The sequence below is a fragment of the Ceratosolen solmsi genome, unplaced genomic scaffold (genome assembly GCF_000503995.2).
Source record: "Ceratosolen solmsi marchali unplaced genomic scaffold, CerSol_1.0 scaffold47, whole genome shotgun sequence".
Lineage (NCBI taxonomy): Eukaryota > Metazoa > Arthropoda > Insecta > Hymenoptera > Agaonidae > Ceratosolen > Ceratosolen solmsi.
Genome location: NW_011948419.1, coordinates 2,537,383 through 2,556,318, shown reverse-complemented (window position 1 = coordinate 2,556,318; position 18,936 = coordinate 2,537,383). Strand labels below are relative to the sequence as shown.

Genomic DNA, 18,936 nt, shown 5'->3' with positions numbered 1-18,936 from the left:
AATGTTGCGGAATTTAAAGTGAAAATATTAGATGGAAAGAATAGAATCGAGGAAAACAGAGTAAGAGAACGAGAGAGGAAAAGGAGTTGAATAAGAGACTACTTGTTCCCTTCTTCTCCTCTGTCCTCGCCCTGATTCATATTAATGGATAACGCTATTTTCTCATTTAAGACGCCGGAAGCGCTGGTTATTATTCGTCCCGGGAAACGAGATCGACCCGACCTGGCGACCGCTTTGTCATCGAGTACACGCCTCTGTTTAAGGATGAGGAGCGACCTCATGGTATCATTTCCGTGAATTTTTTTTTTTTGCAAGAGAGGGGAATAGGGCTAGTGTGCCATCGTTCGTGATATTATTGAATTAATCAAATGGAGAATTTCCATAAAGACTCTCGATGAATCGCTATCCATATATGTTTTGCATTATTGTTTTCACACTCTGAAGCGATTCGAGCATTTCAATAGTTTTCTTATCGATGATCCAATGTCGTGATTATATATTCTTATACGTTGATTTTCTTCCTTAATTGCATCCCAAATAAGCAAATGCATAAAAACAAACGTGTTATCTAATTAATTATAATCAGTGTATCCAATAAACTGTTTAGATTTTATATTATACATAAGCGTACACTTTTCACACTAATCGAAGGAGTGATAAATTAAAATTTTATTAAACACTCAAACTAATTTTCTTACTCATGTTTAATGTTTATTATTTAAGTTTATATCTATGCATATTATTTTTACATAAAGTCTTGTAAAGAACTGCGAAAGCCATTATTGAAGCGTCATATACGAAGAATCAAGTGAATCTTCATTCAACGATGTTCAATAAAATACACTTATATTATAATGCGATAAAAAGTTTTAAAGCCAAGAATAATTGATATAAACATAGTTTAAATGTCGATGAAGATGACCCTTTGTTTGTAAAATTTGTTTCAACTTAATATGACATATGAATAAATCTATCAGTTAGTAGTGAAATAAATTTGTAAAGAAGAATTTAACAGTTATAGAGCAATAATATAAAAGTTCTCTTGCATTTAAAATAATTTAAGCTTAAAGGATAGTACGTCTGAGCTAGTGTTTTCTTTACAAGTCACATGAAATTGAAAGTTGCAATGTAGTTAAATATTCTCTTGCCAAACTTTTCACATTTCCTACGGACACTAAAATTACAGAATGTGTATAAATAAAAATTCGTATTTCATGCCTTATATCTTTTGATTTTATTGGCAATGATAGTGGCTTTATAAAATTGAGGAATGACTATTAAGTATAAATACGAATACATAATAGAATAAATGTTATTATGCTCTTTTCCATTCATTGTCATCGACGATGTACGTTAGGTTATTGTAATTAAAATTTCAATAAAAATGCATTAAATAGTGAATATATGTCTCAAGCAGTTAATTTATTATTTAAAGTATTTATCTACTGGAATATAGACTTATGAATATAAAGGAAAATTAAAATGTCTTTATTATATTAGAATATTGAATACTTTAAGTAAAAACGAACGAGATATTTATGTAAAAATCGATTTTAACATTGCATATGTAAGTGCATATGCTTGCAACACTGGAATTTTCATTTTTGTCTAAAAAATAAATATACCGAAAGAAGATATCGAATAATTTGAATCAAACTTGCATACCTCAATCTTCTCTTTTCAAAATACAATTTGTTTTTTATTATTGCATTTGAAAAAAATCTTCGTATTTGTTGACAAAACAATGAAATATATGTATCTCGGCTTATATTAAAGCACTCGTTTGAATGTTCCATGAAGTTTGCAAACATCTTGACATTCGTATTTCTTTTACAAATGTAAAACTATGCGCAGGTTTGAAATCAAAGAAACGATGCAATAAAAGGAAATCAAAGTTTGTGAAAAACTTTGTTGAAATCTGTGAGCGAAAAAGTGGTTATAAAGGATTGGCAAATGGGTATGGATAACGATGCCGGGGTGGTGGGGGAGGAGGTGGAGGAGGAAGAATTTACCTTGCGACATAATATAGGGAGTGGCTTTATCATTAAAAGCAATTGCGGTTAGCTCACATTATTCGCTACCATTGATAGTCTCAATCGCATTGAAATAAACTGAAAGTATCACTATAATGTATACTGTATATTTTTTGTAGCGTGTATCCTTCTCGATTAATAGACGTCGCGATAAATAAATAAAACTGCTCGACAGGCATTTTTTCATTTGGTCAGTAATTGTACGGAAGATGGAGAGAAATAGGCACTTACCGTCATGCGAGTCATAAAGGTAGATGATTTTTTTCCAACCGTAGTGGCGCACCGTATCGATGATGGCGTGATGATAATCCGGCCGCATGCTTATGGCGAAGTCCACGACGCCGGATGAGGGTGTGAGGACCTGCGAACACACGAGGGTTACCCTCACCTATAATCTTCATCCAGATTTTCCTCGTCGCTACGCCTAGTTTGCCCTAATCCGCGAAGGGTCGGCCGCATTCGCGCAAGTGAATGCTAACCACCGACGCGTGTTTATCGTTGTGCGGGGGAGGAGATAGATTAAGGAACTTTGCGCTTTTAAGCTCTCGTTTGAGGTGAGCGTGAATGGGATGGCGAAACATCCTGAGCTAAGCCTTTGTGCGGTGATGAGCCGAGGATGTGCTCGGAAGGATTTCTGGACAGTGGATGAGAGGCTTAGTCCGGAGATTCGTATGACAATTTTGATAGCTCATCGGGAATATCGTTTAATTTTCTCAGTCTTATTCGACGATTTATTTTCGCCCCAATAAATGGTCCCATAATGGAACTCAATGCTTCCAACGCCTGAGAATTGGGGGAAGATAGTTTATCGGGACACAGCGCTCAACAATACATCGAACGTCGTTTCAATCATTCTACCACTATTTTCAAATTAGCACTCCTAAGTGCATAAGTTTTACGTGCAGTAAAATTGAATTATCGCGAGTAACTTCCCTAGGCATAATGAGAGTTACGCTACGCTGATATTCGTGAGTGTGACTCTGCAGATTAATTATTTTAATTCGATAAATAAATAATATCGATACTCTATGTACCTTTTTACTTCTTCATGCATTTAGGTTTGAATTTACTGAAAAATAAAGTAAATAAAAAAGTGCGTTGCTGTATTAGAAATTACAATATACGAGAAATAAAAATTTATTAAAAATAAACTGTTTTTCTATCAATTTGTAGTATATTAAAATTCTATTTATTTCTAAAAATTATAAACTATAAATTTCAAACATATATATATATATATATATATATATATGTCGAAAATTATGTGATAATTGAAAATATAATCTTCATAAATATATTTTTAAGTGTGCAAAATATAACTAAAATTAAATAAAGTGAAATAAATAATTAGTTAAAATTTTGTGGTTCAAGTAGTCGAAAAGAAATTCTTTCTTACCTTAATTGTATGAGAAATTTTCAAACTTCTAATGTTTCATAACTATATTTTTTAAAAATTATTAAATACAAGTTTTTAAGACAAATAAATATACAAATCAAATAATAATAAAACAATAATCACACAGGTTAGAAAATGGAAACAATTTTTTTTAAATAATAAAAGCAAAACAAATAAGTATTTACGTAATTAATTCTAATTTTTAAAAAATTTAAATTTTATAAAAATAAATTAATTTAAATATTAATTGAAATTTTTCGGATAAATTATTTTACAACTTTCCTACAGACATTTAGAGAATTAGTAATTTAGATGAAAGTATCAAATAAAACTTTTCAACAGAACATATCGAATGATTTATTACCTTACTCTAATAAAGTTCGTTCCTTCTTTGAATTTTCAATTGACTTTCTCAATCGAAACTTTATTAAAAAAAAAAAAAAAACTTAAAAAAGTATGGAAACAGTAACGTCCCTGTGTGTCTATTAATTTATGTAATTTTGCAAGAGTTTGCGCGAGTCGCGCTTTCGCTAGCATATCTTTCGCGAAGTTTGATGCGAGTAAAAAATGCAAATTTTAGTGTTCCTTTAATGGATTTGAAAACGTTGTCGTTGAGTTTAAAGTTTCCGTAGGTCTTGTTTTACAAAGCTTCTAAATGACAAAATGAGATATATTTGAATTTTCCTAGCAATCACACATTAATTTAAATAACATTTACAATTATTTAAAAACAACATAGCTATACATGGACAATTTTTAACAAATAATTGTATGATTTTTGTAGGTACTTTAATACACATGAAAATACATCTTTCCTTGAATAATCTTATCCTATTCAATTAATGTATGTGTGATATAATTTAATGAATAAGAATACAATATCATTGAACAAAATTATAGTTTCGAAATAAAATTTACTTTAGTAATTTATGAAAAAAGTATTATTATTTAATAATGCTACATTCCTTTCTCCTAATATAGTGAAGATACTTAAAAATCAAATAATATGTTTTCTATTATCGTCAAATTTTTTTTCAAATTATTTATAAAAAAAAAAAGAAGATATACTGTTTTATTTCTTTATTAATATCATATTTCATAATATTACGAATGCAATTACAGATTTACTTAAATTTGTCGATAACCGAATTATCTTTGCTCAATCTATTTTTAATAATTTAAATTTATATAATGACTTTATAAAAACACTTATAAATCGAAGATCATTCAAGCCAATTGAAGACATAAATTATTGATTATATGCCCGTATTACTTCAATAATTCTAATTATAAATTTATTTATATTGGTTGATAAGAAATTCTAACTTTTATGAGTTGTTGTTAAAATCAGATCGTACTATTATTGACTTTTCAACTACAATAAAGCAAATTAATGTAAAGATTTCAATCTATAAAACCGGGAATTGCATTAAATCATAATGCAAAATCAATGAGATCGTGATGAAACCAATCTAAGAAATTCAATTTGATTCCTAATATTCAAACTACAAATAAACTTATCACATTAGTATTAATCAGATAAAAGAACAATATACAAGCACAAGTGAATGTCTAAATTTTAGATTTTTAACTTGTTTGTAAAATTTCTTAAGAAAGAATATTGTAAAATTTGATGAAGGTATAGTAATTAGATTTTAATTAAATTCATAATTAAAATTGAAGCCGTGTACATTGTTAAAAGTTTAAAAAAATAAAAAAAAAAAAAAAAAAAAAAACATAAGTATTGTTTCTACTATTTGATATTAATTAAAATTATACATAAATCATGATTATTATATAGATATAAAAAAATGAAAAAACTAGTTTGAAATTTCACATGTTAATTAATAATTATAATGTAATTATGTATAATCCTGTGAACATTAATGTTAATTGCCTTGTTCGATTACTTACTGTTACAAATATTAACCATCTCGGTGGCTTGAACGATCACACGATTGGGTTAATTATAATAAACGCCACTAGTTAAAAATAGAAAATCCAAAAATAAATTTAATTGTTACCTTCTCTGGAAACCATGGAGTGACGAATGGCATTTGGAAGGTGTTGCTGTACGAGTGCAGAATGTCGAAAGAGTCTGGATTTACTGCACCGATCATGGAAAGAACTCCACTGGCAAAGCGGTTGCAGACTGTAACGGAAGAATGAAAAAAAAAAAATAAATAAATAAATAACAACTTCGTAAATCTTTGGGTAATTAAAGCTTCGCAAAGGAAATACTAGAAACTATATTGGCAATAAAGAAACCTACATAATTAGAAGTGAAGGAAAGTATAGTGGTAGGCAGTGAGAAAGTAAAGGAGGTTCATGAAATGAAGCCGAAGTGCGTTCTAAATTAGTATGACAAAGGTCCATCTGAAATTCTACACACGAGTAAATAACATCTCTGCCATAATTTTTTACTTTATTCGTCTACTTTCTTGGCTATTTTTGCGTAGCGCCTCAAATAATAATGACTCCCGTATATCAAATGGAAATTAACATAAACAGATTGCTACACTACATTGCTAAATTTTCTCATTTCACTACTACAATCAAGGCAGCTAATATTATTATCCCTACTCCTGGAGTGCTGCTATTGCTATTATATTACAACTGTAATACTATTTTTTCACGTAAATGTTTAGTCTTTCCATTTACCATATATTTTTATTTGCCTAACTACGAGTAAGCGTGTTATGGTTGTCTATTTTTTTATTTTATTTTATTTATTTCTTTATATTCGTGAAATGTACGCGCGCTACGCAAACAATAACGTGAAGAAAGCTGTTACGTATCAACAATGTGCGTATGGAGATCTCTGATTAATGTTCTGGATCCTCTATGAGTATCAGTTTCTGACGTTTCCGCAAAGTTCGCTAATTCTTTACAAACGATTTTGTATTCTATTCATTTAATTTATCTATTACGTATCTTTTTGTATAATTTTTTAAGGAAAAAATGCCAGACAAGATATCAAATTACATACAATAGGGAGACAAGTGGCACTGGTAATCTTTATAAACTACAAAATTACATATTACATTGACATATATAATGATAATAGATAAATTTTTTGTTTCATAGAAAGCTTTTCCATTTATTAAAGAATATTTTCGCCTTTCTCACGTTTGTTAATAATTACATAAAAAATCACAGACAAATATTATATATTGTCATTCATCCAACTATAATAGTAAATACATTTTTATATTATTAGTAAATTTATATAATTAAAATATTTAAAGCATTTGATATTAGTATGTGAAATGAATTGAAAAAGTGTTTTAAAAACAGAATAATTCTTAAATTATATAAAAATAATGTTCCATTTACTTATAGATTTTTTTTTACTATTAATTAACACATAATTAACATTAGCACATGCTAATTAGTATTAATTTCAGTAGAGAAATATGAAATTATACAACAATATATTTATGTTTTTTTTTTTCCATTAGTCGCATCTTTTGACATTTATATTAGAAAAATATAATGAATATCTTGCATAATTCGTTGAAATGGGTATTCCATAAACGTAAGTAGCTGCGATTGCATGGTTTCTTTATTTTCTCATTGAATCTCGTTTTTAATTCAACTATCCTCAGTTTATTTACTTTTCTGTTTAATAATACTAGACGAGTCTTAACTGGCCTTTCACGAAGCGTAAAAAACTGAATTAGGCGCGATTCAATTAAGCTCGCGAAACTTTTTAACAAAATCAAGCTGATAAGAAGATAGTAGAAAGAAGAAAGAGAAATAAATAAAGAGGGAATGACAGATACTGAGAGTAGGGGAGAGTGAGAAGCAAAGTCTGGTTGCGAAAACTCATCTACTCGTGCCCTCGGAGACTGAACAGAGGTATTTCTCACCTCCTTTCCTTTTTTACCTTTATTTTTTCGGAAACTCTGGCAAACTAACGCAATAAACGCTATGTGTTAGACACGAAAGGAAAGAAGAAGGGGACGAGTGATCGAGACAAATGCTTTTTACCTGCGCTCCCCATGTAACGTTTCGAATTAATAAATGTGTAGGCGCCTACCCATATACGTATACCTGGGCTCTGGTTTTTCAATCTCCAAGGCACAACTACATAATGAGATAGCAATAATCGATAAATCATCAGTAAATTTCATTTCTTACAAAATCCAGCTTTGTCCATTCAACAATATAAATTTTGAATTATCAACAATAGGCGTGAAAGGAAATTTAAATAGCTTATAAGTTTTTTAATTTAATTTTATGCCCTGCTTACGGGGAAACTTTATGCTATAATATCGTAAATAACGAGTGTGTATGTGAAAAATTTAATCTCTCCTTTTTCCTTTAACCTATTATAATCCATTTGATTCCAATTTGAAATATAAACGTCATCTTTTAATCAAGAATCATCGCATCGATTTATCGGTACATTTACTTTACTTGAATTTTTTCTTTTTAGAAATAAAATAAAAGAAAATTATTATCATTATATAATGTCGGGATTACGATAGATTTAAGTGTGCAAAATGATGTTGGCAAATGATCAAACACAAAAATTTTGATAAATTAAATATTCGTCTGTTTCAAAAATATGTATTATTAATTAAGATGATACAGTCTTTCTCAAGAACTTATTCAAGTCTTACGTAAGAAATTCTTTAAATATTTCTTCCATACATATTCGAAATTTTGATCAGCAAAATAACTAATTGTCGATATGAAAGTTGGAATGAAGTAACGAAATGCAGCATAACGATATATATTTCCATCTATACACTATATTAATGAATATGCACGTGTATTCCATCACATTATGCAAATATTTCTTCATATAATATTTGTTCGCAGACATTTTTAATAAAGTTTGCTACGTTTCAATATCAGTAATACAAAATAAAAATGAGAGCAGAATATTCGACAGCAGCGTAATACAGGAAGAATTTTCGTTCATAATATGCCATAAAAGAACAGGTAGTAGGCAAGAATTTCATGGGTGAACGTGATAGGAGTACACCTTTGCTTTCCTTCCTATTTGCCGTGCAATCAACCTGGCTTGCACCGACAACAGCGACATCGTAATAGAGTAGTAAGGCAATTATCTTTGAAAAGCAGATGGTTGACAGTGTTTTGCTGGATATTTATTGCCTCCTACAATTACGTACGTATGCGTGCTCTTGCACACGTACCAATTCATATATTCATTTGTGGGAAAAATTTTTTTTGGGGGAAAAAAAAAAAAAAAAAAAAAAAAAAAAATCTTGTATATATATATATATACAAGTTATATAAAACAACATATATATCTATATGCATAAGTGTCCGTATCGGATCAGTGTGTGTATTGTATAGTCTGTCGTTTACCCGGTTGCCCAATCTCATTTGATCTCGTCATCTGGCGTGCAACAGCGACATGCCATTTTCGTTAGTATGGTACTGCTGCTGTTTCAAAAATCCTCTTTTCGTCGAAAGGAAAGTATCTGACACTGCCAATATCGTTTCGCTCGTTCGGCCGTCACCTGATTTTCTTTTTTTTTTTTTTACTCAAATATCTAATACGATACTAAATAAAATCTATAAATTCGAATAAAAATTCTAAACTAAATACTCATTCTCTTTGTCAATATTTTTATTATATTTAAAAAATAAAACTAGCTAAAAGTGGTTGAAAATATTACTGCCACAGCTAATTGGTAATATACTATCAAAAATAAATAAAACTCACATGACTCAATGTTTTATCGTTTAAACAATTTTTTCTCTCTCAAATTCTATCAAAGTTTTCAATAAAATACGAGTATATTATTTTTATGTTTACTTATAATTGTAATGGCATTAAAATATATTTTATATAAATAATCCATATTTGTTATTCTATAGTACTGCTGTACTAAACTATTGTTTAAGACTTTTTGCCTTTTGTAGAATTATTATTGGATTCATAAGTTCTTTTATTATTGGGTAAATTGTCATAAAATTTCTTATATTAATAATAATAAAATGCAATTATTTATTGCAATTTATTGTTTATGTTATCTCCTTTTATTTGCTTATAAGTATTACAAAATCATATTCAGTGGATTTAAATCGATATTGGAATTTCAAAGTCGCCATCTACATTGATAATTGAAATAAATAAATTTAACTTTGAAGCAAAGGTAATAAAATTAATATTTTATAATTATTTTACTAATTGAAACACATTATTTGTTAAATAATTGTAGATTTAAATTTTTGATAAAACTATAATTGGCCCACAATTTAAGACTAACAATGAATTTCAATATAAATAATATACATCTAATTATCAAAAATACAATCGAACTAATTAAGAGTAATATTTATAGTATAATATTAATATGTAAATTATCATAAAACTTGAATAAAAATAAAAATAATAAATAAAAACTGAGTAAAAAAATAATACGAATACAAAAACAAAGAGAAGAATGCCTTTAAATGGATATATTATTATCATATTAAAGAAAATATTACAAATATGTATCTAACAACTAAAATGATTAAATTATGAATAAAAAAACTTATTTTTATTTTTATTAAAATTATTTTATAAATTTTTTATTCAAGCTTGTTTAATTTTTTGTTAAATGATCCGTGTCACGCATTAATATGACGTTATCGGATATTCCGAAACTTGACTCTTTTCTCATTTTCTCTCTCTCTCTCTCTCTCTATATATATATATATATATATATATATATATATATATATATGTGTGTGTGTGTGTGTGTGTGCGTGCGTGCGTCTGTGTGTGTAATGAAAAAAGAATAGAAATACAATTAGTCGTGTTGCATTTCGAAAGTTCATTTTTCATTTTGAGTGCTTGAAATCATCTAGATTTTCACATTTCTGCAGAAATACTTTTCACCACTGCCCGATTATAAACATACGTGAGAGTTCATACACAGACAAGATAATCGACAAAGTGCATTCGTCTATGGCAGAAGAGGTTTAATATGCAGCAATACTAGGATGAGTCTCGCTTATTAAGTTATTTAACTTCATCATTAATTGAGACGAGTACGCGAAAAAAGGGCAAAAATTGTTATATTATCTTTAATTAATAATTGAAATGATAATGATTATTATCGTTTATTTATGAAATACTGGCCATTGGTGTAAAATATGTAAAAAATTTGAGCAATTTAATTATACATTTAATTTATCGCGACACTTATAACATAATGAATTTCAAACCTCTACTTAAAGTGATATACCATATAAATAATTTGATATACAATATTTCATCAACTATATTAATTATATATTTGTATTAAATACGCAAGAACATTAATAATATTTACATTAATATGTAAAACTATAAAATTGCTCTCGCATGCACGTATAACGTCCATAATATTCTTTTATAGACAAAATGTAGCTAAAGTAGTAATAGCTTGTTTCACCATTCTACCATTTCTGTGCCTAGTAGTATTTATCCTCGGTTCTCTCTCTATCTCTCTCTCTCTCTCTATCTCTCTCTCTCTCTCTCTCTCTATCTCTCTCTCTCACCCTTCTCAATCTCCCATTCACTAACTCTCCCCCTCTTTATCTCCGCGTGTATCCATTTACCTATCTCCTCACTCAATCAATGATCCACCAAATGTCTCTGTCTATGCAGCTCACTATCTCCATTTTACTGCCAACCCTAGGGGCGCTGCATTTATATTCATAAGCATAATAGGTCAAACTGATGATGTAGATACAAGTCGGGGGGCATTGACCAACGGTCAAGGTTCGTATGCGTCGGTGTGTAAAGCTTTCCCTTTACGCTTCCCATCATTATTAATCTTAGTTCTGCATTCCATTGAGGCCACGCATGCCACCCAATGACACTTACCGAAATTTATCAAGGGTTGGGAGCCTACACGTTACCGATGACGTCACATTACTACCCTGGCCTACCTCGTCTCGTACACTTCTCTATCTGTCCTGCTCGCTCAGCGCTCATTATGCATTAGCCTTATTTATTCTTCAACGATCGCACTTTTCAGTCGAAGCATCAACTGGGCTCGCAGTTTTTGCCAAAGTCAAATATTCCACATTTTTTAGTCTATCGCAAACTGCACACGATTACTTTTGTCGGCTATAATTAATAATATTTGATAGTTGAATGCTTTGTTTGAGAGTAGAATGTGATAATTATTGTTGTGTAGATATGGACGAATCATATTTATACAAGAAAAGACTAAAATTGAAATTCGAAATTCTAATTAATTTTTTAATATTTTAGTAGTTATAAGTAATGAACAATAGAACATTGAATAGAGAAATTATTAGAGAATAATAATTATACAATTAGAGGATAACAATAATGTATAAACACAAAAATTTTATACAATTATTGAAATCTCTTCATCAATCACTATACATTTGAATTCTATTGAACTTATAATTTAATATATTTGTAAAATATTATCTGTAGTTTATATTATCAATGTAATAGCTTTGATTAAACGTCTTAAAGAGACTGGCAATTTTCCACTATACTGTGGATAAATGCATTAATTATTCTATTATTATCAATTTCTTTGTAAATTAAAATTAAAATTCTTGTAGAAAAATTAAAGCATCTTAAGAAAGTATTTCAATTTATTACTAATTATTATTATTATTAATGACAACAGTAACAATTAAATCACTAGCTTATAGTGCACGTAGAAAATCTAGTAAAAATAAACAAAATCATATCGTTGTTACAATAATAATTTATGATAATATATGATAATTAGTGATAATCTTATAATAATTTTCATTTATTTTTTATATATCGTTAAAAACTATAAAATTGAATTAAAAAAAAATTAATTTTTTAAAAATAAGTTATTACATAGAAAATATATATATATATATATATATATATATATATATATATATATATATATAATGAAAGAAAATAGTTTATAGGTATATTTAAATTTAATAACAACAAATATATACTTAAGAAATTAAATATGATGAAAATATGTTATCATTTTTGTTGTTTTTACTTTATCGTTCATGATTGATGAATAGTAGCTAAGTACATAGGTTTCTTCTTAAAAATTTGTTGGTACACTTATCATTGTAAAATATGTCCTGTCATGAAATAATAAGCTGAAATAATTAACACAATACAGTAATTTATTGCGTTTAATGTAGAGAATAAATATTTTAATATTCGTAATTTAAAATAAATTATTTATTAAATATATAATCATCGCTGATTAATTTATTATAAGAAAATTTGTAATTATTAAATAAATTAGAACACGGAATATTCGACATAATTTACGTAGAATATTTGAGCATTGTAAAGCAAATTGGTAAGGCGTATTATAATTATTCCATTGCGTATGTGTTTCGCTGATGTTGCACGGTTTCAAGAAATAATTTTATTATAAATTTCTAAATATAAACTATATAAATTTCTATGATACTGAAATAGCAATTATTTTTCAGGAAATATTTAGATATTCAGCATAATCATGTTGTGTTTTTTAACGAATAAAACATAATAATATTGCAACTCAACATCCTCTAACACTTGGTACATGAGAATGTATAATGATAAATAAAATTAATGTAATGAAGTTATGAAGTTTTAATCAATCGACAATAGTTTTTATCAATATGATCATTAAAGGTAATGTAGTATACCGTTAAAAAGTTTTCCTTTCATAAATTTCAATTTTCTAATTAAAATACGTTTAACAATTCATATTTGTATCACGCCTTGAGATTTTTTTTTTTTTTGATTTTTTTTTTTTCTAATGACTATAATTTGAGCAATAGACTAGATAATTTTTCTTTTCTCGTTGAAAGCTTCGAAGCTACGAAAATCTCTCTGGCATTCATTACAATCGAAACCAAAAGTCAAAGTGCACGCGAGACATACTTTCCCAGTGGAGCAGTTAGCACTTTATCTTTGTCACTTTGTATTTACCTATAGATGTTGCTATCTTATATACAAAAGCCTTGCAGCGTATTAGTGATTTATTTTTGCTGCTCAGATGGGAGTTGGCGATGTGAGTTGATTTGATCACGTACGTAAAAATGATTAAAAAAAAAATTTCAAATTCTAAGCAAGACTTTGGTTAAAAATGCTAAATAGTTTATAAACGATAGAAATTGAAGATAGAAATAGAAAAAAAACGATAAACTAAATTGTTTATAAACGATAGAAATTATTTGTTGAAATTTATATATGGTAAATTTTGATGTGCATGTGATTCATAAGAATTAAGTACTTTGGAATGGTGACAAACGAGCTATGCGATCGCTTAATAAAATCAGTGCTTCCTACAAAGTATATTGCAATTACATTTGAAAGGAAAAAAAGAAAGACACTGCATCAAATAGAATATATTTGCAATATAAGCTTAGAAACGTTTAGAAAGCAAAATCCAATCACTTAATTATCGAAATACTTGCTTGAAAATTAAAGTCATCGTCCTCGCTTCGTGAACAATGTTGACCAATGTTCTACCAATTAAAGGCCTAATTACGAATAATAAAAAATAAAATAAGCCCCTATTAAGATAAAGCTTATCAAGCGTGAAATTTAAATTTATCCAATTAATAATGAAATTTGTAAGCCGTCCGGTAAGGCATGTAATGGCAATGGCCAACCATCTAAGTAATCAATCTTCATTGCCATCGCTTGTAAATAAACATTAGTGAAGTATCCATCGCTTATATAGGCTGGGCTCTATGTATATGTATATGCCTACAAATCCTATTTCTATTTCGCGCGTAAATAGCTATCGTCCCGTTTATGGGGTACGTGAAGTACGTATGTGAAATTGTGCTCGTGAGAAAGTCTTGGTAATATGGCTTAGATTACAGCTGTTGGGAGAGGCAGTAAGAGTATATAGTGCGAGCACGTTGACTGCAATCTAGCTATAGAGATATTATCTATAAAAGCCAAGGATGCTAGAGGTAAGAGAAGTAAGGCGTTGTGGCAGATGTTCACGGAGTTATCGACTCCATATCGGCACTAACTGAACAAGTTATCGTCCCGTTATTATATCGGCCGGCATGCATATGCTGGTCCAGGCTACCGCTGTTCTCTCAGCCTCCTCGGCGCTCTCCCTCCCACTCCCGACAACTGTATTGCCAAAAAGGCAGAGTCGTATGGTTGATAGCGCTCGGTCGGTAACCCTAGCATCGAATACTGGATGATTAAGGGCGAGTGGCTCGTCGTACTAATGATGCCGGCAAAGTTTGTACGGTGTTGTAGACAGGCGTTATGTCTCCGTAGCCGTGCGCGGTAATAACCCTGCAGCAGTGATATTGATCTATCGAGATGAAGAAAGGAGAGAGTTTGCAAAGAATGAGAATTTTGTGAAAGCAATGAGGCGCAGGTTGATGTAAAATTAGAGCATCGGATGAGTAAATTATTCAGAAATTCTTTAGTTAATGAAAGAAAATGTAATGCACATGGATCGAGGTGCGGATAAAAGATGAGCCGATGTCAGAGAAGGACGAAGGAAGTTGAGTAGCTTCTTGATGTATCTCTTTGATTAGTCGGAATCCTCGATATTACTTCAATCGATACTACTAATTATTGTAATCTCGATAATTTAAGCAGATTTTTCTATCCAAAGCAGCGAAGGCTCTATTAATGAAGCTAATGCTAAATAAGCCGATCATCTAAATACTTTTTCTCCCTCTTATTATTATATCCCTTTTAAATTAACAGATATTGTATTGGATGACGAAGGCTCGATCCGACGTGGACGTGCATTTTCATTCATTAGCTTATATTGCTACATTGTCCTACTTTCATATCGATCGTCTACTTTTATCCTTAATTGATAAATTCATCATTTTCTTGCTTTACTTATTTTAATTTAATTTTTAATTTTGTTTTAATTTACTTTAACGATCTTTAAGAATTAATTTTAACATCGGACACTCCTATTCAAGGGCTTCAAAAATAATTCTCTATTATTCTTGTTTTCATCTGCATTGTTACGAATTCATATATCTGTAAAACTTACTTTCGCTATTATTACTGTTATTAGGAGTTTTTGAAAAATACACGATTAAATCTCTCAAAGTTTTTTCTCCCCCTCTCCATACGTCCTGTAATATATTTTATATCTATTCTAACTAAAAATTGTCTAAATATTCTAAATATAAATAAGTCTAAATATATTTAAGACTTGCTGGTATTGTCGAAAATCTTTCGCACAAGTTACGATTGTCACAGTAATTTTTGTATAGTTTCATAGATAATATCCAATTATCGAGCAATTATTTTTCACTATCATGAGCTCAAATTAATTCTCAAATTAATCGATAAAAGAGCGGTAATGACAGACGAGTAATAAAAATATCAATTGACACAGTGTATGTAAGTAGTGGATATTTTTGTCACGATTTTCATATTATCTGCGATTATTGTGGTATTACAAATTAGCGTGAATTTCCTCGTAGCACATATTCAATTTATCATTACGATGATCCTTGTACAACTTTAGGATTGAGGGCGTTTAACTGAAATTCCTTCTCATTGTAAATATCTGAATATCTTCTCAAGCTTAAATATCATTCACTCATTCATCCACAAGGCAGCAGTTTTTTTTTTTTTTTTTTTTTATATTACTAAGAATGTATTAGCTTTTTCTTTAAACAAAAATTAAATTATTTAAACCATTAAATTAAAATTTAAATAAATTCTATTGTTTATGTAAATCATAATCGCTTATCCATCAGTACCATGGCGTTTATTTACCTTCAATGTTAGTTTTCATTTTGCAATTCCTACACAATATAATGTAAACAATTACAATGGAATATAGTTTAACATAATACTTCCATTTATTAGTAAGAGTCAATGATATATTTAGATATAAAAAAAAAAAACTATATATTTTATAAATTACATAATAATTCTATCTGTATTATACTTATATCTCATTATCCTATTACATCGTGTTAAAACACTTTACTTTGTATTTCATTCTTCAAATAAATTTCTTCTTTACTTTTAGCTACAACTTCTTACAATTTATCCAACAATGTTCAACTGTTATCTAATTTCCATGTGCATAAAGTTTCCTTATTTCTACTGCTTTTTTCCTTGTTATCATACTTTCAGTTTCTTTTCTTTTTCAAATTTATTTATTTGCTTTCTTCAAATATCAATTTTTCTTACTCTATTTGTTTTCTCTCGTACTCTTGTAGATTTTATTTTTTTACTTCAAAAGTTTCTCAAAGCATAACAATATATTAAATTATATCAAAATTATTATTTTATATTTTTACGATAAAAATGACGATTAAACCTATATTATTTATTTTCAATTAGAATATTTTTCCATAATGTTTAATGAGATACTTATGATAAAAAAAAATTATTAAAAATTATTACGAATTAACTATAAAAATTAAATGTTGGAAAATAAAAGTTGAATCAGATAATGATAGGCAAAATCTGACAAAATGACATGAAGAAAACGGCCATGTCGGCTAATTATGTGTATATGTATAAAAATCATCCTTTATTGTATACTTAATTAAATCATTAATTAATAATGCACATAATCTTATAATATTGTTTAATATTTTCAGTGAATTATGTGTGGATTTTTTTATTCCAATTCCAGTCCAATATCGGTTATGATTGCTGCATTATTGACTATAAAGATAAAAGAAATAATCATTGAAATATATATTAACTTGTAAATGATTGTTTATAATAATTTGTTTTAATTAATTTACATATATAATAATAAACTATTGATTAAGATGTGGTAAATATTTCAGTTCAATTTGCAAACTACCGACTATTATTTCAATAACAGTTGATAATGTAAGATCGTTGAATTTTATCAAAGCTTAATGCTTCATTAAAATCCATAATGCGTTTAGAGACTTAATTACCTTTAAAATACGAATTATTGCCAATAATATGCATATGCTACTCATACGCAACCATTCTGTTTTTATATATTAGCTTTTTAAACTATAATTTCTAAATTTAAATTTAAAATTAATAGACTAAAGTAAGAAAGAGGATAGAAAATGGAAACAGAGCATAAAATATTCAGGATTAGTTAAAAAGTACATTGGCATGGTAAAAGATATCTAGGTATATTTACGAAACATCAACGCTACATTAATCTCATGCCATTTTTACAAATTTTCTTTCTTAGCACGAACTAATCAATGAAAAAAAAATAACTAATGATTATATGTACACATTTGTTTTGGATTTGTGTTTGTGTGCGGGTGCGTATGTGCGAACATTTGTATATTCATACATAAATCATAAATGTATCTGCATGTATAGCAAGAAAGTGAGACAGAGAGTGAGAGAGAGAGAGAGAGAGAGAGAGAGAGAGAGAGCGATACTGAGAGAAAGATATATAGGATGAGATCAGGATATTGTAGAACATATAGGCGTACACGTATTTAGTGACAAGAGGAAACAACTAATTCCAACTAAAGTTCACGGGCCATTTAACTTACGCCGGCTAACTTGTCCTATCACACACATTACTATTTGTCTCTTTTACTCACTCAATACATGTGTAGATATGTCAGATTATTCATGTGGGGGTATGATTGCAGCCGAAATGGCAAGCTTTGTAGAAAAGACATTTAGTGCACGAATGTATAACCAATTGTATTTAGCCGCTGAATTTTCCCTGTTCTGTTTAACTTTATTTACTATCGCAATATCTATCTAAAATTATATATGTATATTTCTTTAATTAAAAATATAAATTGAGTATATTATACATTCATTAATAATGTATATAAATATATATATATATATATATATATATATATATATATATATATATATATATATATATATTAGGAAATGTATAATACGTAAGTATAGTATTGGCACATAAAGATACATCGTCATAGATTGAATAAGCACCATTTTATTAAAATGGAATACATTTAGAGAAATTTCAATTTCAACTTTATCTGTATATATATATATATATATATATATATATATAGATAGAGAGAGAGAGAGAGAGAGAGAGAGAGAGAGAGAGACAGAGAGAGAGATAGATAAATAAATATAAAACTTTATGTATTATTACTAAATTCATATTAATTTAATATTCATTTTTAATCTTTTATTTTATGTTTATCATTTAATTTAATAAATATTTTCAAAAATTTAACATACAAAATGAAGTAAATTGTTTTTTTATATCAAAATTTCGCAGATTAATTGAACAAGATATACAGTCATGCAAAAAATTTTATTTTATGTACATTATTCAGCAAATGAAACAAAATACTGTATAAGTCAATTATATTAGACTACAATCATTTTTATTTCTGTCTAATAATTAATATGAATAAAATAAAGGTAAAAAGAATGTAAATATAATTTACATGATACTTATACACTCACACTCTATAACTTTTAGGAATTTTGTATAATTTGTCATATAAATAAATAATGTATCTTTATATTAAATTTCACTATTTTTAAAAAATGAATATAGTTACTGATGACGTTTTCACAATTTTCTTACGTATTCATAA

General features: G+C 28.3%; 1 protein-coding gene across 3 annotated transcripts in view; it reads right to left on the bottom strand.

Annotated features, from left to right (window-relative positions):
- The window catches only part of GluRIB (Glutamate receptor IB), a 170,286-nt gene that overhangs the window by 110,790 nt on the left and 40,560 nt on the right, over nt 1–18,936 (bottom strand). For all 3 annotated transcript variants that reach the window (XM_011497463.1, XM_011497461.1, XM_011497462.1), the window contains exons 2-3: nt 5,454–5,581; nt 2,265–2,394 (exon numbers count right to left, since the gene is read on the bottom strand). In XM_011497463.1, coding sequence (XP_011495765.1) covers nt 2,265–2,394; nt 5,454–5,549 — 226 coding nt within the window. In that variant the 5' untranslated portion in view covers nt 5,550–5,581. The remainder of the gene's footprint in view (nt 1–2,264; nt 2,395–5,453; nt 5,582–18,936) is intronic.